This window comes from Anomaloglossus baeobatrachus, chromosome 1 (assembly GCF_048569485.1).
Source record: "Anomaloglossus baeobatrachus isolate aAnoBae1 chromosome 1, aAnoBae1.hap1, whole genome shotgun sequence".
NCBI classification, from domain to species: Eukaryota; Metazoa; Chordata; class Amphibia; order Anura; family Aromobatidae; genus Anomaloglossus; species Anomaloglossus baeobatrachus.
The window spans coordinates 208229051-208255369 of NC_134353.1; the positions used below are offsets into that span (position 1 = coordinate 208229051).

Genomic DNA, 26319 nt, shown 5'->3' on the forward strand with positions numbered 1-26319 from the left:
TCCTCTCTCAAAGTAGTGGCAACAAAAATAACGTAATTTGGGTGTTTTTAATTTTTTTTCTCATTACGCCATTTACTCATTAAATGTATTTTTTTTAGATTTTGACAGATCACACATTTCTGAACACAGCAATACCAAATGTGTATTTTTTTAATTTCAATTGTTTTATTTTTAATGAGGCAAGAGGGATGGGGATTTTTTTTTTTGTTTTTTTTTTTTTTATAAAAACTGTTTTACTGTATTTAATAATCCCCTTAGGCTTGAAGCTGCAATCGTCTGATTGCCTGCACTATACATAGCTGTGTATTATCACTGCTATGTATAGCAGAAATTACGATCGCCTATGAACAGGGGCCATGGGCCAGCATTCACAGGAGAATCATAATGACAGGTAGGGGGGTCATCGGCAGAGCCTCCACTGTCATGACATCCCATCAACGCCCCGCGATTATGTCACGGGTGCGCCTAAGGGCAGTAGGGATTAAGTGACTCCCGCCCGCCACCCACTAGCTCAGAGGCTACATTCAGTTTACGGGGGTGAGCCTGCTGAGGAGAAACTGGTGTAAAATGTATTCATAGAATGACAGAAATATAGTTATTCATCATGTACACACACACACACACACGTTATTCATCATGTACACACACACACACACACACGACAGCTTTTACTAAAAATTCATCCAAAACTAAAACTGTGTGTTGATGTGTGTTTTTTACATTTTGTTCATTCTATAAATTCTGATATATTTTATTTTTTTTCTATAAGATCATCAAAGGTGTTATAAATTCCAGATCTTGAATGATTTGTGCATCATTATTCATCACAACGTGTTCTGTTTGACAATGCAGAGTTGGTAATTCCTGTATCTGCAGCTGACTATACCTGTCATACAAGATGTTTGCTATTTACAGGCCCTGAGATCGCCTTGGGTGTGTTACAGAAAACTCCCAGAAAATGAAACCCTTTATCAACAGACAGAATGATATGAAGCTGAGCATAGTAATCCCTACCTGTAGTTATGGCCCCGTTACACTGCAACATCTGTAATGTGTAGTCTGAACAATGATTTTTTTTATTTTGTTTTTGCACAAGAGTATTCTGGCGAGAGCAGTGGTACGCTATGGTCACTAAGCGATCTATCACAGATCTTCAATGGGGTTCCTTTTGTGTAAGCAGGCTATTAAATGGCCGCTGACAAACATGTTGATGGTACTTTAAATATAATTATCACTTGTGTATGTGAAATTTGTAGGGTGCTTGACTTCTTAACAGTATTTTAGAGGATCTGTACCACCTCCCTAAAGAGAATCCGTCATGTAATAAAACGCTATTGACCTGCAGATATGGGGTTAGTTGCATTCTAACACCGTGCGTCCGCCACACTGAAAGCTTGGCGCCTGTAACCACTTCTTCTACACTAATTACGGAGCCGGCTGTCAGTCCTGTGCCGGGGGCGTGGTTACAACCACTGCTCACTATATGCAGAGTGGTGACATGAAGCCATGCCTCTAAGACTGAAAGCCCGAGGCCATCAGGAGGAGTAAATTTCATTTCTTCTTAGTAGCCCAGTAGTCTTCAGAGCACTATTGACCTACAGATTAAAGGAAACCTGTGAGGTGCAATATTCACCCAGAACCACAAGACATTCTGGGTACATATTGCTAATCCCTGCCTAACCGTCCCTGTATACACTGTATGCACTAGAAACAGTATTTCTAAAGATCTTCTACCGTATGCTAATGAGCGCGGGGACTAGTCCCAGGGGCATTAGTTCCCCTTGCCAGTCGGCTGCATTAGCATGTAAGGAGAAACAAAGAGAAAAGTACTGCACAAAAGGGGAGCACAACCGAATCAATTCTATATAAAAAGCATATCCTTTATTGTATCAAAAGTTTAAAAATATGTTTTTAAACTTTTGATACAATAAAGGATATGCTTTTTATATAGAATTGATTCGGTTGTGCTCCCCTTTTGTGCAGTACAGTACCCCTACTGCATGGGTGAGCACCCCTTGTTTAATATTTCGGCGGTGCGCCCTCCCCTTTCTTTTGCGCATTAGCATGTAAGTACGTACCTGTGGCCGTGCTAACATGCTAATGAATATGCAGCATCACAGGATGATCTCACTCGCCTCTCCTCTCCATCCTGTCCGACGCTGGATTTCGGCTCAGTGCGCATGACCCCGGAGTTTGGGTCATGCGCACTCCTTCAGTTTGAAGCCAGGACACGTACACCCGGCTTCATAGTGTGCATGACGGAAACTCCGGGGTCATGCGCTCTGAGCCGAAATCCCTCGTCGGACGCGATGGCAACGGAGAGGCGAGTGAGATCATCTTGTGACGCTGCACATTCAGTAGCATGTTAGTGTTCCGCCCCCGTATCGGCAGCCGGAACTGCTCGGATCCGGATCCGGGGTGGCTCGAGGAGTCTCCGGACCCGGGGGTCGTGCGGCCACTCAAAACAAAAAGGGGGTTATTTACAGGGCACTGTACGTTTAAAGTTCGTGACGCCACCCACGGTATGTGGTAAGGTGCAATACCACCGCTGCCGGTGGGAGCACCCGGTGGCGATGGAATGGCAGCCTGGTGTTTAAGCCCTCCGTGGAAAGGGGGAATGCCCCGGGGCTCGGTGATGCTGGCAGAGGAATACCATTGGGGAGGTAAGGGTCTCTGCGTACTCAGTCCAATAACGCTGACACTGACAACTTGTAAACCGAAGTTCTGAGCACCGCTGCAGCAGGGAGGGAGCACGCCTAGATCCTGTGCCCTTTGGTGTTGCTTGTTAGCCTGTGACCTTTTCCTTGGCACCTTTCTACTGGTCCCTGTAGTGTAAAACTAGTCAGGTCCCGCTCACCAGTATGGCTAACTGGGTGAGCTTGCTCTCAGGGTTCACGCTTGGGATTTTCTGGACTGCGGATTGGGAAAGTCCTATCCCCCTCGTTGCGCTAGTACCCCGATTTTTGGAGCGGGTGGAGGACGAATCTTAAAGGCTCCGTCCTCCTCGGGTGAATTACCAGGACGCTTGAAGCTACTTCCCGGCCTAGGGTCCACATACCCAGTCGTGCCATGGCCCCTGCCTGGAGATGGCACAAGGCAAGGTCGCCGGCCGCCCTCCTCGGCAGTTTTGTGCCCCTTGTCACGATCCCCTGCGATCGTGGTTCCGGCTCCTACCAGGCCCAGACCAACGTCTGCCACCTAGTAACAAGGAGCCCAGCTCCTGACTTCCTCTCCCTTTCACCTCCAACACAACACTGAACTACTCCTACCACTCCTGACCTCCTCTTACCAACCCCCCAAGTGGGTGGCCTTATTCCCTTCAGGCTGCCCATTGGTGGGTGTGGTGCAGTGTTCCTAGGATTTTGATTAGCTTGTTCTTATCAACACCAAAGGCCAGGGACCCGTAACCAAGGAGGATGCAGATACTGTGCACAAGGGCAGATTGCACAATACCTTGTGACAACCTGATAGGCCAGGGCGTCACATTAGCACACCCACAGGGGCGTACTAACATGCTAATGGAGCCGACTAGCCAGGGGAATGAACACCCAGGGGACTAGTCCCCTCGCTCATTAGCATACGATAAAAGATCTTTAGAAATACTTTTTCTAAAGATCTCTTTATGAATGCTACTAGATGCAGGGATTAGCAATATGCACCCAGCACTGCTCGTGGTTCTGGGTGCATATTGGACCTGACAGGTTCCCTTTAACCCCATATCTGCAATTTTATAGCGTTTTTGTGACATAACAAGTTCCGTTTTTAAGTAATGAGATTGTTGAATGAAGTCGGGGCATTTATTCCACCTGGTTTTGTGAACTTAAACGTCAACAAATGATTGGTAAACATTTCTTAATCAAACTTTTTAGATCAGCTAAAGATAAAAAATTGGTTATGACTGATACATCTAGTTGCAAAGTGGCGAGAAGTATTCAAATCGCATGCTCCCGGCATCAGAGAATCTATAGTGACTGCAGACTTGTACTCCAAGGCCGGACAACCCTTTTTAATTTATATAAACTTCAGGAGGACTTTGTTTTGTTTTTTTTTGTTTTTCTTTTTTTCATTAAAAATGTAAAGGGGTCGGTTGTTGTTTTTTCTGCTGCCAAAAAACAACAATCAAGCATTGTGCTTATATAGTGACTTGAAAAAGTATGTTTCACATTACACCCACAAACGTAAATGCATTTTATTGTTATTTGATGTGATATACCAACAGTAGCAAGTATTTGTGAATTTTAAATCAAACTATACATAATTTCAGATTTATATTTTTAAATTATTTAGAAAACCGTGACATGAATTTTGTATTCAGCCCCCTGAGTCAATACTTTGTAAGACCACCTTTGACTGCAATTACTGTTGCAAGTCTTTTGGGGAATGTCGCTAGCATCTTTGCACATCTACAGGCTGAAATTTTTGTGCATTCTTTGCAATCTATCTCAGTGAGATTGGATGAAAAGTGCTCAGCAGTTTTTATGTCATGTCACTGATTTCCATGGGATTTAGGTCTGGACTTTGACTTGGCCATTCACACCCATGAACATGCTTGGATACATTATAGGTCTGGCAGTATTTTACGGGTCGTCGTCCTGCTGGAAGGTGAACCTAGTACCCAGTCTCAAGTCTGTTGCAGCCTGTAACAGGTTTTCCTCCAGGATTGCCCTGTATTTAGCTCCATCCATCTTACCATCAACTCTGACCAGCTTCCCTGTCCCCACTGATGAAAAGCATCCTTACAACATGATGCTGCCACCACCATGGTTGATGGTGGGGATGGTGCTTTCTGGGTGATGTGTAGTGTTAGTTTTCCACCACACAGCAATTGGCATTTAGCACAGACTCTCCTACCTGAGCTGTGGATCTCTGTAGTTCCTTCAGATTGACTATATTGACTATGGGCCTCTTGACTGCTTCTGTAATTTAGTGCTCACCTTGGTTGGGATGTCCATTTAGGTGGCCGGCCATGGCTCGGTTCATTTCCACATTTCCAGTTGTACCATACTCCTTCCATTTTTGTGGATGATGGATTGAGCAGGGCTCAGATATGAGTTTGGGCTATGTATATGTATATATATGTGTATGTATATATATATATATATATATATATATATATATATATATATATATATATATATATATATATATATATATATATATATATATATATATATATATATATATATTATATATATATAATATATGTGTGTATATATATATATATATATATATGTATGTGTATATATATGTATGTATATATATATATATATATATATATATATATATATATATATATATATATATATATATATATATATATATGAGAGATATCTATCTATCTATATATCTGTGTGTGTGTATCTGTATATATATTTATATATATATATATATATATATATATCTATATATTATACACACACACATACATTATATTATATATATATATATGTGTATGTGTATTATATATATAATATATATACAGAGACACACACATATAGATATATAGGTATATAGATATATAGATTGATATCTCTCTCATATCTATATATATAATTGCCTTATTCTGTCTGTCTGTCTGTCTGTCTGTCTGTCTTGCTCCAAAATTGTGTCCTTACGGTGACACAAAGCGGATTGGCCGCTGGCTTCGCCATGGCCCCGCCCCCCCGCACGGATTGGTCGCTCGCCCTGGCTCCCCCCCCACACGGATTGGCCGGCCGCTCGCACAGGCTCCGCCCCCCACACGGATTGGCCTCTCGCCCCGGCACCCTGCACGTATTGGCAACTCTGCCACGCCCCGGCCCCTCACGCAATGCACGCTCGCTCTGGCCCCGCCCCCCGCACGCATTCCCCGAACTGACACGGAGACACGACTCCCAGGTGAGTACTGTACCCCCGGGAGCCCACACCAGCATACGCCGCCAACCCAGCCGACACATACCCTCGCATTGCTGGGGTTTGCCGCCGTATGCTGGTGTGGGCTCCCGTGCGAGTGGGGGACGGGATGCGCTGGTAACCATGGTAGCATAGTTACCAGCGCATCAAGGTCCTGCAGCGGCGGAACATCCACACGCACACACATAACAACAGACACACACACACACACACACATCAGATCACACTCACTCTCACACACACCTCACACACACATCAGATCGCATCCACACACTCACAGCATCCGGAGATATCGCTTGCTTCTCGGCCGCGATACTGTGCTGCAGTGAGCTTCCAGGACCTGCCGGAGGATCACATGGCCAGAAGCATGTGGTATCTCCGGATGTTGTGAGTGAGCGCGTATGTGCAATATCGTCAATGTGTGTGTGTGTGAGTGTATGCGATCGGGTGTGTGTGAGTGTATGCGATCGGGTGGGTGTGAGTGTATGCGATCGGGTGGGTGTGAGTGTGTGTGTGAGTATGCGATCGGATCTATGAGTGTTGGCAGAGGAGCATGGCGTCCTGGAGGAGGCTGGGAGGAGAGAGGCTGATCCTGGGGAAGGCTGGGAGGGTGTAGGCTGATGCTGGGGGAGGCTGATGCTGGGGGAGGCTGGGAGGAGAGAGGCTGATGCTGGGGGAGGCTGATGCTGGGGGAGGCTGGGAGGAGAGAGGCTGATGCTGGGGGAGGCTGATGCTGGGGGAGGCTGGGAGGAGAGAGGCTGATGCTGGGGGAGGCTGGGAGGAGGGAGGCTGGGAGGGGGGAGGCTGAGAGAAGAGAGGCTGATGCTGGGGGAGGCTGAGGCTGGGGACAGAGAGGCTGATGCTGGGAGGAGAGAGGCTGATGCTGGGAGGAGAGAGGCTGATGCTGGGAGGAGAGAGGCTGATGCTGGGAGGAGAGAGGCTGATGCTGGGAGGAGAGAGGCTGATGCTGGGGGCAGAGAGGCTGATGCTGGTGCAGCATGGGGGATGGAGCACGATGGGGAGTGCGCAGCATGGGGGATGGAGCACGTTTGGGAGTGCGCAGCATGGCGGATGGAGCACGTTTGGGACTGCGCAGCATGGCGGATGGACCACGTTTGGGAGTGCGCAGCATGGCGGATGGAGCACGTTTCGGAGTGCGCAGCATGGCGGATGGAGCACGTTTGGGAGTGCGCAGCATGGCGGATGGAGCACGTTTGGGAGTGCGCAGCATGGCGGATGGAGCACGTTTGGGAGTGCGCAGCATGGTGGATGGACCACGTTTGGGAGTGCGCAGCATGGTGGATGGAGCACGTTTGGGAGTGCGCAGCATGGCGGATGGAGCACGTTTGGGAGTGCGCAGCATGGCGGATGGAGCACGATGGGGGGTGCGCAGCATGGGGGATGGAGCACGATGGGAGGTGCACACCTCCCCCCCAACCAACACACCACAAACACCGCCCTACACAGACACCCACACACACAGACAACGCTGCACACACACAACACCCAACACACAAACACCGCGGCATACATAAATATACGCACATACCACGCAACACACACACATTGCACAAAACATACCTCCCCCCAAAACACACCACACCCACACAAACCGCGCAACACACACACACAAAGCTACAGACACACAGCGCTCCACAAACAACGCAACACACGCAACACACATACAACACCGCTCTCACCCCCCGCCACACCCAGACAACACCCAGCGTCCTACACAAACACTTGGTAACTACACACAACATCTATCTATCTATCTAATATATATATATATATATATATATATATATATATATATATATATATATATATAACAAAAATCATACATTAACTACACAATACGTAAATTCTAGAATACCCGATGCGTAGAATCGGGCCACCTTCTAGTATATTATATAATTTTATAATATAATCTCTGAATCCTTATAAATTGTAAACTTCCGAGCAGGGTCGTCACTCCTGTAATTGTTCAGCTATTTTACTTTGTATTGCCTTATTGTCTGTACCTGTCCACGCTAAATTGTAAAGTCCTTCGGAATATGTTGGTACTAATAAAATTATAAACCCTGCATTACTCTTCACAACTTTATCCTTGATCTCTCTGGTGTGTTCTTTTGGTTTTCATGATGCTGTTTGATTGTTAATGTTCTGAAACATACCTCTGAGGCTTGCTTTCATAGAACAGCTGTAGTTATACTGAGAATAAATTGCACATAGGTGGACTCAATTTACGAATCAGGTGAGTTTGGGAAACAATTGGTCACTCCAGATGTTATTTAGAGTTAACGGACTACAGGGGGCTGAATAAAAATCCACGTCACAATTTTCATATTTAGATTTTTTAAATATCTACACTTGCTTATTGGTGTTGGTATATCACATAACATACAGCTAAGTTTAGGTGTAATGTGAAAAAATGTTGAAAATGTTATGGTATGTGAATACTTTTTAAAAGCACTGTACGTGCTCACTGACTTTCCCCGTCTCTCCTCTCGTATCACTGTCTTGGCCACCAGCTGGTTTGCTTGCCTCCCTTTTCCAGCAGCAACAGTCAATAATAGAGGATTGGTAGGGGAGCATCTATAGTTTTTAAACAATCCTGCAATCCTGGGTTTTTTTTTTTTTTTTTTTAGACAACCTACGGTATGTAAAGAGGACCAACCACCAGGATTTTCATATATAAACTAAAGCCAGTGCTTCATAATGATTCTAAACCTACCTTTAGGCTATGTGCGCACTAGTGCATTTTACCCGCGGATTTGCCGCGGAAATTTCTTGAGAAATGTCTGCAATCTTTGTGCAGACATTTCCCAGCAAATCCTATGTGAAAAAAAAATAGCTGTGCGCACACTGCGGATTTTTCTCAAGAAATTTCCTTGAGAAGAATTTCTTGAGAAAATTTCTTGAGAAAATGAGCATGTCCATTATTTTCCGCAGGTACCTGCGGAATATCCCCGGAATTTCACTCCATTCACTGTAATGTAATCGCGAAATACCGGGGGTATACCGCAGGTAGCAAATGATGTGCGGTATACCCCCGGTATAGCCGCGATTTACCTGCGGTAATGCTCATCGCTGCCTGCGGTTTTGCAGGAAGCGATGTCATTATGCCAGGAACAGGAAGCGGAGCAGAGTAAACACAGACGTCACACTGCCTGGACGCCGCACAGAAGCACTTCCGTGCGACCTCCAGGTGCCCGTGCAGTCTGTGTCCCGCTCCAGCCTCGCGGCTGCCTGCACTGCAGCGTGTCAGTGTCTGCCCGCAGTGTCAGCAGCTTCTCACCCTGCAGTGTGTCAGTGTCTGCGCGCATTGTAAGCAGCTTGTCACGCTGCAGCGCAGGCAGACACTGACACCCTGCAGTGCTGGCAGCCGCGGGGATGACTATCGCTGCTGTCAGGAGGTGAGATCATTACCTGCTGTGACTATTTCCTACCTCCTGACGTCACCGCGGTCACTGTTGTCTATGCCCGTCTCGCGAGAGCCCGTGACGTCACCGCTAGTGACAGTCTCGGGCCACTTCTGACAACGCGGCGGGCATAGAAGTCCGTGACAGCGCTGACGTCAGCAGTACAGGAGATGATCACAGCAGGTAATGATCTCATCTATCCTCCTGGCAGCAGCGCTCGGCATCCCATGCAGTGACCTGGGCTATTGATGTTAGCTCAGGTCACTGCATTGCTCTCCCAGCCAATGGGGAACATTCTGTTCTTCATTGACTGGGACAGCGACTATGGTATGGATCGCCGTGGGACCCCCCCCCCTCCTTATTGGATTACGCCGGACGTGGAATTGATTGTTCTTTTCAATAAATTGGTGAAAGAGGGAATGTTTTGGGGAGTGTTTTTTTCAAATAAAACTTTTTTTGTTGTCTATTTTTTATTTCTTACTGACTGGGTTGGTGATGTCGGGTATCTGATAGACGCCTGACCTCACCAACCCCAGGGCTTGATGCCAGGTGACATTACACATCTGGCATCAACCCCATATATTACCTCGTTTGCCAATGCACCAGGGCAATGGGATGAGTTGGGGCGAAGCACCAGGATTGGCACGTCTAATGGATGCGCCACTTCTGGGGCGGCTGCGGCCTGCTATTTTTAGGTTGGGGAGTGTCCAATAACAGTGCACCTCCCTAGTCTGAGAATACCAGACCACAGCTGTCCGCTTTACCTCGGCTGGTGATGCAATTTGGGGGGGACCCCACGTTTTTTGTTTTAAATTATTTAATGTAAAATAACAGCGTGGGGTGCCCTCTGTTTTGGATTACCAGCCAAGGTGAAGCTGCCAGCTGTGGTTTGCAGGCTGCACCCGTCTGCTTTACCCTGCTGGCTACAAAAGATGGGGGGACCTCACGTCGTTTTTTTTTTTTTTTTTTTAAATTATTTATTTATTTTATGGCTAAATACAAAGCTAAGCACCCTTTAGTGCCACATCAAAGTCACTAAAGGGTGCCAGCTTAGAAAATGCAGGGAGGTGGGACATTATATAGGTCTTTCTCATCTATCTATCTATCTATCTATTCATCTATCCATCTTTCCCTCTATCAATTATCTGTCTATCGATTATCTATATTATTTATTGCAAAACCGCAGGGACCACCCTGCGGTAAATCCGCGGCAAATTCGCGGCAAATCCGCATGCGTTTTTCCCGCGGATTTTTCCGCAGGTGCGGAAATCTTCAACGGAAGAAAAATGAGAAAAATCACTTTTCTAGTGCGCACATAGCCTTAGTTGTGAGATCAGATGTATACTTTCTGAAATATAGGCAAGTAACGTTTTTGAAATGCACTGTTATTTGATGAGAGGTGCAACAGAAAATGTAATAGGTGGGCCAGGTTTTGCTAGTTATTCCTGCCCCTGCCTGTCTGTCTGTCCTTCCTCTCCACTGTTTGTTATTACAGGGAGGGGGGGGGAGGAAGGACAGGCAGCAGACAGGGGTGGGAATAACTAGCAAAACCCAACACATTTATTGGATATTCCGTTGCACCTCTCCTCAAATAACCATGCATTTCTCAAACTTTACTTGTCTGTATTTCAGAAAGTATACATCCGATCTCACAAACAAAGGTATGTTTAGAATCCACATGATGATGCCAGTATAGCACTGGCTTTAGTTTATATAGGAAAAACCAAAGCAAATTAACTTGAAAGGGAGTGTATATTGCACAAACCATAAAAAAAACCCTAAAAAACAATTTTTATTAGATTAATTTAAAATCTGGTATCCAAAAAACCCAACAAACAACAATAAATATTTTTGGGTAAGGTGCTCAAATGTGTTTCCGTTAGGGTTTGGGCCGATAGCCCTATTTCTTCCTCTACCTAACCGCGGAGGTTGGCACCCTAAGGTAACGAAATGGCGCCCCCACTCAACTACGGCTTACCCTTCTACCCCTGCACTGGTCTAAACGTGCAGCTGATCTGGGAATTACGGGAGTGCTGGGATTACCATTATATAAATACCAGCCTCACATCAATTCAATTTTCAAAAAGTGAGTCAACACCCAAACCCAAAGGGTCTGTGAAAAATCAAACAAACCCCTATTGGTCTATTGGAGAAAAACTATTTTTCTTATATATTCTCAGAGTTAGACACACAAAAATAGTCCCTTTTATAATACAAATAATCAGGGAACCAAAATCCTGATAAAGCTGTCACATATGGCTTAAATGCTTTATACTAATATACCGGTATATGACAAATGTCAATATATTGTCCTTTTTATCAAACAAAACACTTAGCTTATTATGTAAACATAAACTCTCATAGCAGCAACTAAGGCTGCTTTCACACATCCGGTTTTTGCAGTGCGGCTCAATCCGGCTCAAAAACCTATGCAACGGATGCGGCGAAAAAAACGGATCCGTTGCATAAGTTTTTCCATGCGGCCCGTCCGTTTTTTGACAAGTGTGACTTGATACTGAGCATGCGCAGTGCAAAAAAAACGCATCCGGCGCGATGCATTTTTTTCGCCGCACAAAAAAAGTGACAGGCAACGTTCCATCCAGCCGCCGCATGGGCTAAATATGCCGCATCCGGCAAAAACCGGACGCAACGCAAGGCCATGCGGCACAATACGGCGCTAATGCAAGTCTATGCAGAAAAAACGCAACCGGCGGCAAAAAAAAAAAATGGTTGCGTTTTTTTCTTCAAAGCGCTGTTAAGTACCGCTCAGCAAAAACCGGATGTGTGACCCCCGCAGCAGCTGCTTCCGGGTCGGCTGTGTCGTGCATCATGAATATGCGCGACAGTAATGAGCCGGCTCAGAAGCAGCAAGCTGCACAGGCTGCACAGAGCGTCGCTGAAGCAGAGTGAGTAAAAATTATTTTTATTTTAAAAGCACGTTTTTTTCTGGCACGTGTTTCACGGACCACACCACTGCGTGGTCCGTGGGACATCAGTGATGCCAGAAAAAAATGGACATGTCTCCGTGCGGCAATCACGGACACGCGTGAACGCTGCACGGAGACACGTGCAGTGAAACATCACTGATGTGTGAGCAGACCCATTCATTATAATGGGTCTGCGTATGTCAGTGATTCTGGTACGTTTAAAAAAAAGCACAAACGTCCCAGAATCACTGACGTGTGAAACAGGCCTTAGATAGCAGTTAGCAGCATCAGGTTTTTTGTAAACAAATTCTCTCTTAGCAGCAGATAAGCCTCCTATAGTTCTCAAAAAAAAACAGATTTTCTTAATAGCAGCAAATTTTAGCGTGCAAATCTCTTATCCAATAGTTTTCACAGATATACATATGAGAGTCTAACCTGTATTATGTATATGAAACAATGAAATAAACAGGACAACAAAGAAGAGAGAGATTTCCAAGCCTATTAGTAAAGGTACCGTCACACTAAGCAACATCGCTGCTGAGTCACGACTTTTGTGACGTTGCTAGCGATGTTGCTGTGTGTGACATCCAGCAACAACCTGGCCCCTGCCGTGAGGTCGTTGGTTGTTGCTGAATGTCCTGGACCATTTTTTAGTTGTTGCTCTCCCGCTGTGAAGCACACATCGGTGTGTGTGACACAGACAGAGCAACAACTATGTGCAGTGAGCAGGGAGCCGGCTTCTGCAGACGCTGGTAACCAATGTAAATATCGGGTAACCAAGAAGCCCTTTCCTTGGTTACCCGATATTTACCTTCGTTACCAGCGTCCGCCGCTCTCATGCTGCCAGTGCCAGCTCCCTGCTCTCTGCACATGTAGCCGGAGTACACATCGGGTAATTAACCTGATGTGTACTGTGGCTAGGAGTTCAGGGAACAGGGAGCCGGCACTGGCAGTGTGAGAGCGGCGGACGCTGGTAACGAAGGTAAATATTGGGTAACCAAGGGAAGGGCTTCTTGGTTACCCGATATTTACATTAGTTACCAGCGTCCGCAGACGCCGGCTCCCTGCTGCCTGCACATGTAGCAGAGTACACATCGGGTAATTAACCCAATGTGTACTGTGGCTAGGTGTGCAGGGAGCCAGCGCTAAGCGGTGCGCGCTGGTAACCAAGGTAAATATCGGGTTGGTTACCCGATATTTACCTTAGTTACCAAGCGCAGCATGCTTCCACATGTAGCGACGCTCCAGCGATCCCTGCCAGGTCAGGTTGCTGGTGGGATCGCTGGAGCGTCGCTTAGTGTGACATCTCACCAGCGACCTCCTAGGGATCGCTGGTAAGTTGCTATCAGGTTGTATCGTTGTTGGGATCGCTGGTAAGTTGTTTAGTGTGACTGGGCCATTAGCCTTAGGGTGTTATTGTCTGCATATATGGCGTTATATCACTGAAAAAGACATACCAAAATTAGTCAGCACATCCATAGTTAACACTGGTACTTAGCTCCGTGTGGCCAGATTGCCACTATCCTTCCCAGTGTTTAGCTCCAGGTGGCCAGATTGCCACTATCCTTCCCAGTGTTTAGCTCCAGGTGGCCAGATTGCCACTATCCTTCCCTATAGACCAATAGAGGTTTGTTTGATTTCTCACGGATTTTTGGATACCAGATTTTAAATTAATCTAATAAAAATTGTTTTTAGGTTTTTTTTTTGTTTTTTTTATGGTTTGTGCTTTAGTTTATATAGGAAAATCCTTGTGGTTAGTCCTCTTTAAAGCACCACTTCAGCATTTTTTTTTTCCTGCTTTAGTGGTGCTTTTAAATCTAAATACCCTGTCATATATTTGCACTCTTCACCATTTTTTTTTTTTTTTTTGCATCTCACCAGCCCTACGGTGCCATCTTGTGATCTTAACTTCTGACTGGCCGGAAGTCCAGAAGTTATCCCACCAGCTCTCAATACAAGTTTGAGAGCCAGAACGAGACCCTCAAAGACTTGTATTGAGTTGTGACCATCGACGCGCTCCATGAAACACTGGAGCAGCCATCAAGTCACACATCGCTGGAGACCGGTAACGGATGAAGACACTAGAAAGTGAGTATAAGGCAGGAGGCAGGGGACTTGGATTTAAAGCGCCACTCCAGAGGTGAAATTTAATAAAACTCACTGGAGTGGTGCGTTAACAAAAATAATAATTCACAAATGTCTAAATACAGTTTGAATAGATTTGAAAATGTTATTTTCCAGAAGGAGTAGTAGATGGTTGAAGTAAACGTCCAGCAGATATGGTTGGGAAATAACAATTAGCGAATGTAATCGTGCCTGGAGTAAAATGATATCAATCCGATGATAGAAATGAATTGTGGGGAGAAAATAAGCCGCAATTGATGCCTCATGTGCTCGCTTTTGCCACCTTTCTATGTAGAAGCTTATATAATGACTGTTTTGGATTTCTGCAGTTTAGACAGTAAACAGTAGATGGTGGTAATGAAAACTATAAAGCCGTAAGTATATATTAATTTCCCACACACCGTAAGGTAGAGAAAGTTCAGCACTTGGCCTGGCTTCCTATTCGGAGTGGTGAAAATGAGGAGGAACCAGGCACTTCCTGAACGGCTGCATTCCTTCATTGCTCTTTGACCAGTTTAGCTTTCCAGTCAGAAGTGTGGTAACACAGGACCCATCCCTGCACTCCTCCGCCTCTCACTGCTGGATGCTGCTGTATGTTCATCTGTCGCTCGCTGACTGTTACACGTCTGCCACTACATTGCAAAGAAATAAGCAGAAAAGACATACAGCAGAGCGTAAAGTCTCTCCCCCCGGATACAGGTAAGCCCTGGACTGGGTGAGCCTTGGCTTTATTCCTATTTATTGCTGAACAGAGTTGAACAACTTCCATAATATTTTTTTTTTTTTTTTACTGAAGTATATACACCTAGGGAAGTGTGGAAAATCAATGGGAAAAGGTGACATTGGCTATCCACGCACCATGATACTACAAGGAGTGGTTTATTATAGGACTGAAGCCTTGTGTACGGACCATGCAGCCCAATGCGGCTCTGCTACATCTCTTTGTATGGGAACTGGGCAATGATCAAATCAAATGTATAATAGCTAAAATATATGTATCTATGTAAATAGACTGAAACAGGATAAGCTTTTGGAGGTGTTGCTGTGTATATACACGGTAGTATCCTGTACTTTATGAGGAAGTTTGTGGTTTTTGATTTTATTAATTCAAAAAGGAGGAGTGAGGCGAAATGTATTCCTTTCTTCCGAATTTTTTTTTTTTTTTTTTGCTAAAAAGACATGAATAGACTAAACAGGCAGTGAACACAGCCTAGATTGACATGCTTTTACTATACTGTGACTGTGTATTGTGAACACAGCCTATATAGATATGCATTAACTATAGTGTGACTGCATATTGTGAACACAGCCTATATGGACATGCTTTGACTATAGTGTGACTGCAAATTGTGAATACAGCCTATATGGACATGCATTAGTTATATAGTAATGCAAATTGTGAACATTGTCTATATAGACATGCATTACCTATATAGGGACTGCATATTGTGTACACAGCCTATATGGACATGTATTAACTATATAGGGACTGCATATTGTAAGCTCAGAGTAGATCAACATGCTTTTCCTATTTTACTATATAGATACTGCATGTTGTGAACCCAGCCTATTTGGACATGAATTAACTAAATAGGTACTGCCTGTTGTGAACACAGCCTATATAGACATGCTTTTCCTATATAGGGGGCACACATTGTGAACACAGCCTATATAGACATGCATTAACTATATAGTTACTGCATGTTGTGAACACAGGCTATATGCACATGCATTAACTATAGGTACTGCATGTTGTGAACAGAGCCTATATAGACATGCATTGACTACTTGGGTACTGCATGTTGTGAACACAGCCTAAAACACATTATACAGCTATAAATGACTTGTTTATCTCATAAGGTTAAATAACTATAAAGTTTTGCACTATATTTATACTTTATCACGTCTAGTAATGTAAACTTGTTGCTATGTTGCCTGGACTTCTGTAAGATACAGTATACTCCTCGCTGTATACTGTACATAAAGCGTATACCAGGGCTATTGGAATGGTTAATGTGTAAGATCTCCTCTTCTAAATTACAAGGTATGTGTACAGCTATACAGTGCATTTCCAGATGTTGCATAGACCTCCTTTGAACTCTCCCCACCACCCCCTATTTTCCTAGTCCTGTCTCGGATCATTGCCAACAATGATTCATGGAAAAAGTTCCCTTTTTTCCCCTTTGTGGTTTTTTTTCTTTTTTAATTTTCTCCTCCTCCATTTCTAAAGTTATGACTTGCGTCTGGGACTGACCTGTAGGTGAGGATACAGCTGCACTGGATTGCTTTCTCAGCAGTTTAGTTTGTTCCTAAATTTAGTGCTTGGTTGGGGGACCGACAGTGTTTGAACAGATGAGATGAGGTTTTGAGCCTCTAGAAATATTCTGTGTGTTCCGCTTACCATATACATGAGAAGATGGAGATGTTATATTGCTATGACCGTGATCCCTCTAGATCAGTCGAATACCTTTTAGAATAACTCTAGCACTGATTCATCAAAGTGTTTTAGTAAAACAATTTAAGAAGTCGTAAAATCTTTTAACAATGCAGAAATTTTGCATCGTTTGGTGTTTACATGCAAGTTTTGAACGGAGCTGGAGAGGATGCACTCCAAATTCATTAAAGGGAACCTGTCACCAGTTTTGGGGCCTATAAGCTGCGCCAACCACCACCGGGCTCTTATATACACCATGTTAGAATGCTGTATATAAGAGCCCAGGCCGCTGTCTACAACATAAACACTTTATAATACTCTCCTAAACCGGTTGCTGCGGTGGATGTGGCTCTGATGGGCGTCTTCGTCCTCCAGCGCCGCCTCTTTTGGCCATCTTTGTCGCCGCCTCTGTCGTCCGTCTGAAGCCGCGGTGCATGACACACTCGCCGGAATTCAGGTCCTGAGCAGGCGCACTTTGATCTGCCCTGAGCAGAACAGATCAAAGTATTGTAGTGCGCATGTGCGGGAACGACGAGTGTGTATGACGTAGACGCTTCATGCACCCCGGCTTCAGAAGGAGGACGAAGATGGCCGAAAGAGGCGGCGCCGACACCGGAGGACAAAGACGCCTATCTGAGCCACATCCACCGCAGCGACCAGTTTAGGTATTATAAAGTGTTTTTTATGTTGTACACAGCGGCCTGAGCTCTTATATACAGCATTCTAACATGCTGTATAGTAGAACCCACTGGTGGTTGCCGCAACTTATAGGCCGAAAAACCGGTGACAGGTTCCCTTTTAATAGTGGCCAGAAATGCCCTTGTCCCAAATTAATTATTACTGCTCACTCCTCATTTAGATTGGTCAACGAAACACCAGGCTTAATGAATCGGTACCTAATCTTTTGGACTCTTTTGATATATACCTTTTGTAATGTGTATTAGGCCTCGTTCACATTCATGTTTTAATCGGAGGAGCGCAAAGCCGGAAAATGTCGCATTGCACTTCGACCACTGTTCCTCAATGAGGCAGAGCAGACAGGCAGGGTTTTTTTTTCACGCCGATTTGGCATGAGCAAAAAAAAAAAAAAATATCACAGCATGCTGCCATTGGCAGCGTATTTCGGATCACGCACATCCATACACGTCTATGGTTGCAATTGAAAAGTCGGACTGCATTGATGTCATCCAAGTGCAGTTTGATATATGTGGAGAAACACAATGGAGAAGTTGGAGAGATTAATCTCTATCATCTCCGCACCTGTGCTCCAATTCTTGCATGCAAAGGAATCTGAGCAAGCGGAGTTTGGGCCGACTGTCATTAGCGTATAGCATCCCATTCATCACATCGGACGTTAATGTGACCTGGTCTTAAAGGGAATCTATCAGCCGGTTTTTGCGACCTCTTCTGAGAGCAGCATGATGTAGGCAAGGATATTCTGAATCCAATGATGTATCACTGGATTACGGATGGACTGCAGCGGTTCCGACACAATGCAAGGTTTTCAGGTTTAGCAATACAGTGGAAGAGTTGACGAGACACCTCTCTGAATTCTGTGTCCTCAGATTACACGGCAAAAACCTACTGACATATTCCCTTTTAAATAAATGTTCACTCTTATGATTGTGTGTTATTTTGTAGTGTCAAGGATAGTTACATAGTTACTTAGGTTGAAAAAAGACCTAGGTCCATCTGGTTCAACCTTCCTCCACCAGTTCTACATTTGGTCACTAAGTCATTTAGAACAGACAATGTTGTGTACTGAGGAAATCATCCAGCCCTTTTTTAAAAGCTGTTATAGTATCTGCCATTACTACCTCTTGTGGTCGGCATTCCACAGTCTGACTGCCCTAACTGTAAAGAACCCTTTCCTATTTAGCTGTTGGAATCGCTTTTCTTCCACTCGCAGTGAGTGCCCCCTGGTCCTTAGTATTGTCTTTGGAAGAAATAAGTCATGTGCCAGTTCTTTATATTGACCACACATGTATTTATACATATAAATGAGATCTCCTCTGTTTAATTCAAAAGTTACATTGGTGCACAGTGACTTTTTGCTTTTCTTGTACATGCATATGTTGTGGATGTCCTGAATGTATTGTAGGTTTCTGAATGTTATATGTGCTATATTATGGTACTTGTCAAATTATAATCAGAGTGTGCACATAGGCCAGCTTCTGAGCAATGGTGATTATCCATATTACAAAGATGCTGGGATGTTGGAGCCACTGTATAATGCCTCTTAGAGTTCTGTATGTGAAAGTTGTAGAGTCAATCCCTTTAGATGAGATTACCTATGTAATTCAACATGCAAAAGCGTGCATTGTGCTAATTATTTTCCCTGTATATTTGTATGAAAAAACATTGTATACTTATTGTATCTTTCCATAGTCAAAGGAATATGGATGGTACAGTAGAGTACCATGGATTTTCTATAGGTGCCTTACACTCTATATACGTGTAACTGCCCTCGTGTATAAAACACTTAGAGGTTTGCTCTTGAACATAACTACACGTAACTCCTACAGTCCCACCTTATGTGGCCAGTGCAATGTGCTGCTTTACTGCCTGCTGCACATGGTTATGCTATATAAACCAGGCCAGTGGTTGGCCGCGGGTAATCGGTGCCTACTATATGTGGTGTTGCACTAATCAGCAAAATGATCATATGTAATTGTTCATGGCCAGGCTTGAGCTGAAGTCAGTAAACCTTAATCTAAGATCCATAAATTCTCTATAAGAACACTATTGTATGTAAGGATAAAAAAAACTGAAGAAAAAAAAGACTTTGAAATGAGTTTGCAAAGTGCTTCAAATACATTTTCAAAGTTGGCAATTAATATCCAATATTCTTCATCAACTTCCAACAATTTTACAACATTCTGATGTCTGGAGCAGGAGGAACAAGGTGCAAGAGGCTAGATTCTTTTTATTTCTTCCCACGAGATAAGCAGTGCTGATTTGTCTGACAGACACTTATCTCTTTTTCTCTATTAAAAAAAAACAAAAAAAAAAAACCCAAAACAAAACAATACGCACACTTAGCCAAGCTGGATGCATTGAGAAAGTCACAAAACATTGTAGTAGAATTAGTATTCCAGCTAAGGTCAATGCTCATAACTCAAAAATAGGATTCATGACAGAGCAGTGCAGCGAACAGGGAACATCTCCAAAACCCCCTAATGTAGGTAGATACGGACCTATATGCATTGGCATAAAGCATTTCTAGCATTCCACATACAAGGGAATCAGTCACCAGGTTTTTTCTATATAAACTGCGGCCACCACCAGTAAGCCCTGTATACAGTATTCTAAAATGCTGCATATAAGTGCCTAAACCGCTCTGTATAACAAAAAGACCTTTTATTGATCTAGCACCTCCTGTTTTCTTGCAATCGCCGTCCTTCCCTGCTTCGTGTGGATAATGCGTCCCAAGCCATCCCCACAGAGTCCTCCATTGTGCTCTCCGGTCCGGCGCCTCTCCTCTGCTGCGATCTCTGTGCTTCTATCCAGCCCAGATCGACATTGCGGTCCTACGCTGTTGCACTTTGATCTGCCTTGATAAGGGCAGATCAAAGTACTGCAATGCGCAGGCGTAAGGAAAGGTTAAAGACCGCCCGCACATGTACACTACAGTACTTTGATCTGCCCTCATCAGGGTATATCAAAGTGCGCCTGCGCCGCACCTCAATGCTGGCCAGTGTGGATGATGTAGGACGCGTCATGCACACAGGTCTCAGAAGGAGGACGGCGATCAACGAACAGAGGAGGCTATTGTACTTCATAGTAGTGGTAAATTTAGAATAATATTTTTGGCATTTATTTGTGAAAATATCTGAAATTTGGCAAAAATTGTCAATTTTGCAAATTTCAAACTTTGAATTTTTATGCCCTTAATTCAGAGATTTGTCACACAAAATGAGTCAATAAATAACATTTCCAACATGTCTACTTTACATCGGCACCATTTTTGAAATATATATATTTGTTGTTAAGAAGTTAGTTAAGATTATCAGCAATTTGTCCAGTTTTTGAACAAAAATTACAGAACCATTTTTTGGGATCAGATTTGAAGTGACTTTGAGCGTCCTAGGTGATAGAAAATACCCAAAAGTGACAACATTAAAAAAAACTGCACCCCTCCCACTGCTCAAAGCCACATCCAAGAAGTTTATTAACTCTTCATGTGCTTCAGACGATCTTCCCATCTTGAGCTTTTGGTGAAATTTGGATGTTGCAGAATTTCTGCACCAATATGTAATGGGGTTACTTAAATGTTTTAAAATGCGTTTTTTCAACAGGCGTTATCGTGTTTTTGACACTGAGGTTTTGTTTCTGATTTGTCATGTTTTGAATAAAGCTACTTTTTGTTTTTTATGCTTCCTGTTTTTTGGCTTTGCGGAAGCGTACTAAAAACACGTGCATTTTTTACCTGCAGTTTTTCTGCATCTAACACAAGCCTAAGAAAATCTGCACATAAAACGCAGTGTACCTGCAAGAGAAATGGACATGTTGTGGATTTGAAACCCGCACCGCAGGTAGTTTACACGGAGTAAAATAGAAGCACAATGGACCAGAGATTTCTATAAATCCCATCCACTTTTCTGGAACTGTAAAGGCCCTGTTACACGCAATGACATCGCTAATGAGATGTCGTTGGGGTCACGGAATTCGTGACGCACATCCAGCCTCATTAGTGATGTTGCGTGTGACACGTACGAGCGACCGCTAACGATGCATAATAGTCACCAAATCGTTGATTGTTGACACATCGTTGCTGGTGCTGGACGCAGGTTGTTCGTCATTCCTGAGGCAGCACATATCGCTACTAGTGTTGAGCGGATCCGAACTGTAAAAATCCGGCTCCGCGCGGTTTCAGCATCCGATCCAGGTCCGACCCGGTCGCGGGAATCCGGCTGCACGATCCGGATCCGGTGATTTTTATTTATTTATTTATTTTTTTCTCTGTCTCTCTCTGTCTCTCTCTCTCTCTCTCTGTCTGTCTGTCTGTCTCTCTCTCTCTCTCTCTCTCTCTCTCTCTGTGTCTCTCTCTCTCTCTCTCTCTCTCTCTCTCTCTGTGTCTCTCGCTCTGTCTCTGTCTCTCTCTCGCCCCGGATCCGCTTCCCATTCACATACATTGGTCCGGATCGGATCCGGACTTCTTTTCCAACCCGCGACGGATCCGCCGGACCCGGATTATTAGAAGTCCGCTCAACTCTACTAGCGATATTGTGCGCCACGGGCCGTAACGCACAAACGATGGAGGCGGGTGCTTTCACGAGCCACATCGCTAGCGATGTCGCTGCGTGTAAAGCGCCCTTAAGATGCTGAGTTTTTAATGTAGCAAAAAATATGCATCAACAAAAAACTCACCAAAAACTCTATGGACACAGCCTAAAAATCCTTGAGCTTCCCTGATTGTTTTTTTTTGTTTTTGTTTTTGTTTTTGTTTTGCACTGCAGAGATATTCACAATTCATTTATTTTGGTGTGAGGTTTTTGAAATCTCTTCTTGTAGTACAACATGGGGTTTCTTCAGTCTTCTCTGGTGGCATATGCACTCACCCCTCCCTCCCCAGATTCTGCCACGCTGTGGTCATCAGTGTCTGGGAGGAACGGGTGAAAGCGCGTGCCCCAGAGAAGACTGAAGAAATGCCCAACTGCGCTACAAGTAGAGATTTCACATATTGCACCCCAAAAACAACAAATATGAATATATCTACAATGGAGTGATGCATCTGAAAATGGAAAAGAGCTGCTGAATCAAGGGCGCTTAGGGATTTTTGTAAGGTATTTCACTCAGTTATTTCAGCAAATGACAGGTCCTCTTTAAGACTGCTTTCACTATAGATTTGTGAGTGTAGTAAGATCATAATTGTATTATTATGACGGTTATAGCAGTCACACAGTAATATATTTTTACTTATGTTTTGCTTTTGTTTTTAATATTTTTCACTACACATTTTGCACATCTAATCAACTTTATCCACATACTATGCTTTTGCACACCACATAGGACTTAAGTGGTAGAAACGGATATCACCTTGAATAGTATTATAAAGAATATGCAACTTTAAATAAATAAATAAATAAAAAATACTTGCTATCAGTTTGACCTTCTCCATCATCTAAAAATTTTTTTTTACCAAAAACTGGACTTGATGGCACTGATAAAGGAGATGCAGGTTGTCATTCATTTGAATCGCATCAGAATGCGCAGGATTGATAATGGCACATTACAGTATTCACATATTTTGCCAGTGAAGTAGACACATTCTAACAAATTTGGCTTTCAGATTATTGAAAATAATACAAATAGTTGTTTTTGTTATTTTTTTTTTTTGTCCTGTTTGTGGATTTCAGTAATATCACATGATCCTGTATATAGCAAAGCCCTTTCCGAGTATTCATTGCTATTCAGAAGCGGTGATATTGGCCTGTGTACAGCATTGTACTGATTCTCAGTGGAGGTGTCTCTACCAGGCAGCACGCTGCGGAGGGCTCAGGTTGTGCACGGGTTGGCTGCCATCGTCAAAGACAAGTGGCCTCTGCGTTCTAATACGGCTGTAGCTTTTCAGTGGGATCCCTGCAGATCGGTTCAGCTGCCTTTTTGTTCTAGACTGCCGCTTTTGTTTTCATTAATCCATTCAATGGTGTGATGTTTGGGTCTCGTGCCAACCGAAAAGCTCTCTAGTGGACCAAAGAGCTGAAAATAGTCAGCATGCCTGGCTGCTGCATGATATTGCAAAATTAACACGGAAACGTTTTCCTTTTATCAAAATAAAACCGTAATAAATTATTAACCCATGGACTTTGGGAAATATGCCCATGCTGTCATGTACACGCATGTCAGTCCAATGTAAAATGTATTACTGCTTTTTAAGTCTGTTGATATTCCAAGTAGGGTAAACTTAAACCATTGTTAAAAGTATAATTTGAGGGTAGCGTTGCATGAAGGCGCCTCTCAGCTGACTACCTTATTACAGAGAACATGTAAAGTTAAAGAATTACTCTCATGTTAAAACTAGAACGGTAGACACTCAGTGACAAATTGTAATTCATTGGCTCTTTCTATTTTCCTTGTTTACCACTAATGTCTGAGTGTGTGGCCGAACATTCACAGTGCTTACAAGCTCTTTGTAGTAGAGCTTGTCAGCACTTCACTGAAGCTGGCCAGAATGTGCTATGGCACTTTTGATGTGGCAGAGGCAAATCTGTTTCATATAGCAGACAATGCTGCTATCCTGAATTATAAATCAAGATTACTTGCCTGGGCTCCCGCTCCCCGAGCAGTCAGGAAGTTTTGAGGCTGGGGAGTGGCGCCCTCCTGAACTGGAAAGATTAGATAAGCCCTCTAATATACATAGTACATTGAGCCACCTTGGTTATATATAGATGGAGAGATAGATATAAATATATATACATACATACATACATACATACATCGTGTACACCAGGAGAGCACCTGATGTACGTGCCAAATGGCTCATGTTGGACTTGAAGAGGACAAAATATTGACCCTTTGTCTGGATTGTATGTTAGTCTGCCATTTCATTTTGTGGGGTCTAGTATACATCTAGCTTTTCATGACTTGTGTTAAGCGTGTGCTTTTTAGCCTGTAAATGTTGGACGGCAAAAATTAGGGTCTATCAACCATAGGCTACAACTACATCCATGTTACGTCATAAAAAGCTCAAGACATGTTAAGTGAATGTCATTATATTCTATGGGTGATGGATGATGCTGTTGGCCATCAGGTACAACCTCTAATAAATCTATTCATAAAACCGTATTTACAGTAACAGAAAAAATATACAGTCCTGTTAGGTTTGTGATTTATCAGCTTTCTTAGTTTGGGATTTATAATAATATTTAATAATAATATTTATTCATTTATATAGCGCTATTAATTCCACAGCGCTTTACATATATTGACAATATATTGGGATTTATAGTCTATATAGTAGTATGAATCCATGTCTTTGCAAATTAACCTTTTGCCTTTCGTTTGGCTATCCTAATATATTTGTCCTTTCTTCCCATAATATATTTAAAGAGAACCTGCAGCTGACGTACCCCAGGGCTTTGGGGTACTCGGTTCCAGGCCTTGTATTCACTGGGACGTATCACGAGTGGCCGTTGCCCGGTTCCGTGACCCCGGGGGTCATTTAAAAAGGGGATTTTGTACATGGGAAAAATAAAAGTAAAGTGTTTTTCGTGATGCCACTTGCGGTATGCGGCTATATGGGGAAAGCCGCCGCTGCAAAGACTCTCACTCCTGGTGCTGGTCGTATTAGGCAGCTTAGATGTTATGGCTCTCTGCAAGTAGAGCTAGGCCCCAAGGGAGGATGATGGTGGTTGTAGTATATGGATGCAGGGGTGTAGGAAGAATTAAGGCAACACAGGGGCTGCGGTTTAACTTGTGCTTTACTCACTGGTTTGGAGTTGCTGCAACCCGGCTGGTGCTGGTCTCTACCAATCCAGTATTCCTTTGGTCCTAGTGCCGGTGTAGTGACCTGGTGAGCTTTACTTCCTTGCACTCATCTGTAGTTGATGGTTCCCCATGGCCTGGAGCTTGTTTGGGGGTCCCCTCCTTCTGTCTCTGTCCTGGCCCGTACGGCAGGCAGCTTGAACCTCTCTTGGGTCGGACCTCTGTCCCAGTTCCCAGATTCCCTCTTTGCTGCTGTGCCCCGGACACTAACGTCGGTAAGGTCCTTGATGGTCCCCTCACCGGGCAAATTGTTATCAGGTGAGCCTTAAGCGTCTTCCTGAACTAGGGCTCTGTACCCCGTCGGTGTTCGGTCCAGTGAGTACTCCCTTTTACTCATTCAGTCACTTTACACTTTCCGTCTGTGTACTGGCGTTTGAGTTCACGTCTTACTGACTTTATGTCCAACTAACTTCTATCTGACAAGATGTCCGTCTCCCCATCACTCCACTGACTAGCCCCTCCTCCTCCCAGGTTTCTGACTACTGGATTGGATGAGTCCCAACCAATAGGTGGCCATCCATCAGATTCGTCTCTAGCCTGTTACCCAGTCTGGGGAAAAAGGCATGGATATATGTGTTTGTGGTGTTTTACCAGCACTGGTCTTCCAGTAATCCGGGGTTAGATGTAGTACCCTGTGGCACCTGACACTCTGGGGAGCCACACAAACATTCGATAACTTTATTAGTCTGCAGGTTAATAGCGTTAGAAATATGCCTGAGTACTGATAGTGCCGCGCCTGAGAGAAAATAAACTTTATTTCTCCTAGGAGCCGCTAGTTTTCAGTCGTAGTCTTAGTCAGAGGCAGGTACGGAGCCGCTACAGTCACCGTATTCCCTGAGCATTCCCGGCACTTTGACAGCACATGTCCGTTTATCTTTTGCAGGTTGTTTGTTCTGTTTGTTCTGTTTGAAATGAAACAAACTAACAAAATTAGGATCCCGTGCATTTCCCCACTGCAAACAAAAACCATTGAATATAGCATGCTGGGTAAAAAACTGATGGAGTATAGAGGAATTAATACATATAGACA

General features: G+C 43.9%; 1 protein-coding gene across 3 annotated transcripts in view; it reads left to right on the top strand.

The window, feature by feature from the left end:
- The window catches only part of SH3D19 (SH3 domain containing 19), a 217789-nt gene that overhangs the window by 41640 nt on the left and 149830 nt on the right, over positions 1-26319 (top strand). For 2 of the 3 annotated variants that reach the window (XM_075347891.1, XM_075347899.1), the window contains exon 1: positions 14925-15067. The exons of the other annotated variant lie outside the window; for it this stretch is intronic. In XM_075347891.1, coding sequence (XP_075204006.1) covers positions 14962-15067 — 106 coding nt within the window. In that variant the 5' untranslated portion in view covers positions 14925-14961. Of the gene's footprint in view, positions 1-14924; positions 15068-26319 lie in introns of those variants that run through there. 3 annotated transcript variants of the gene reach the window in all.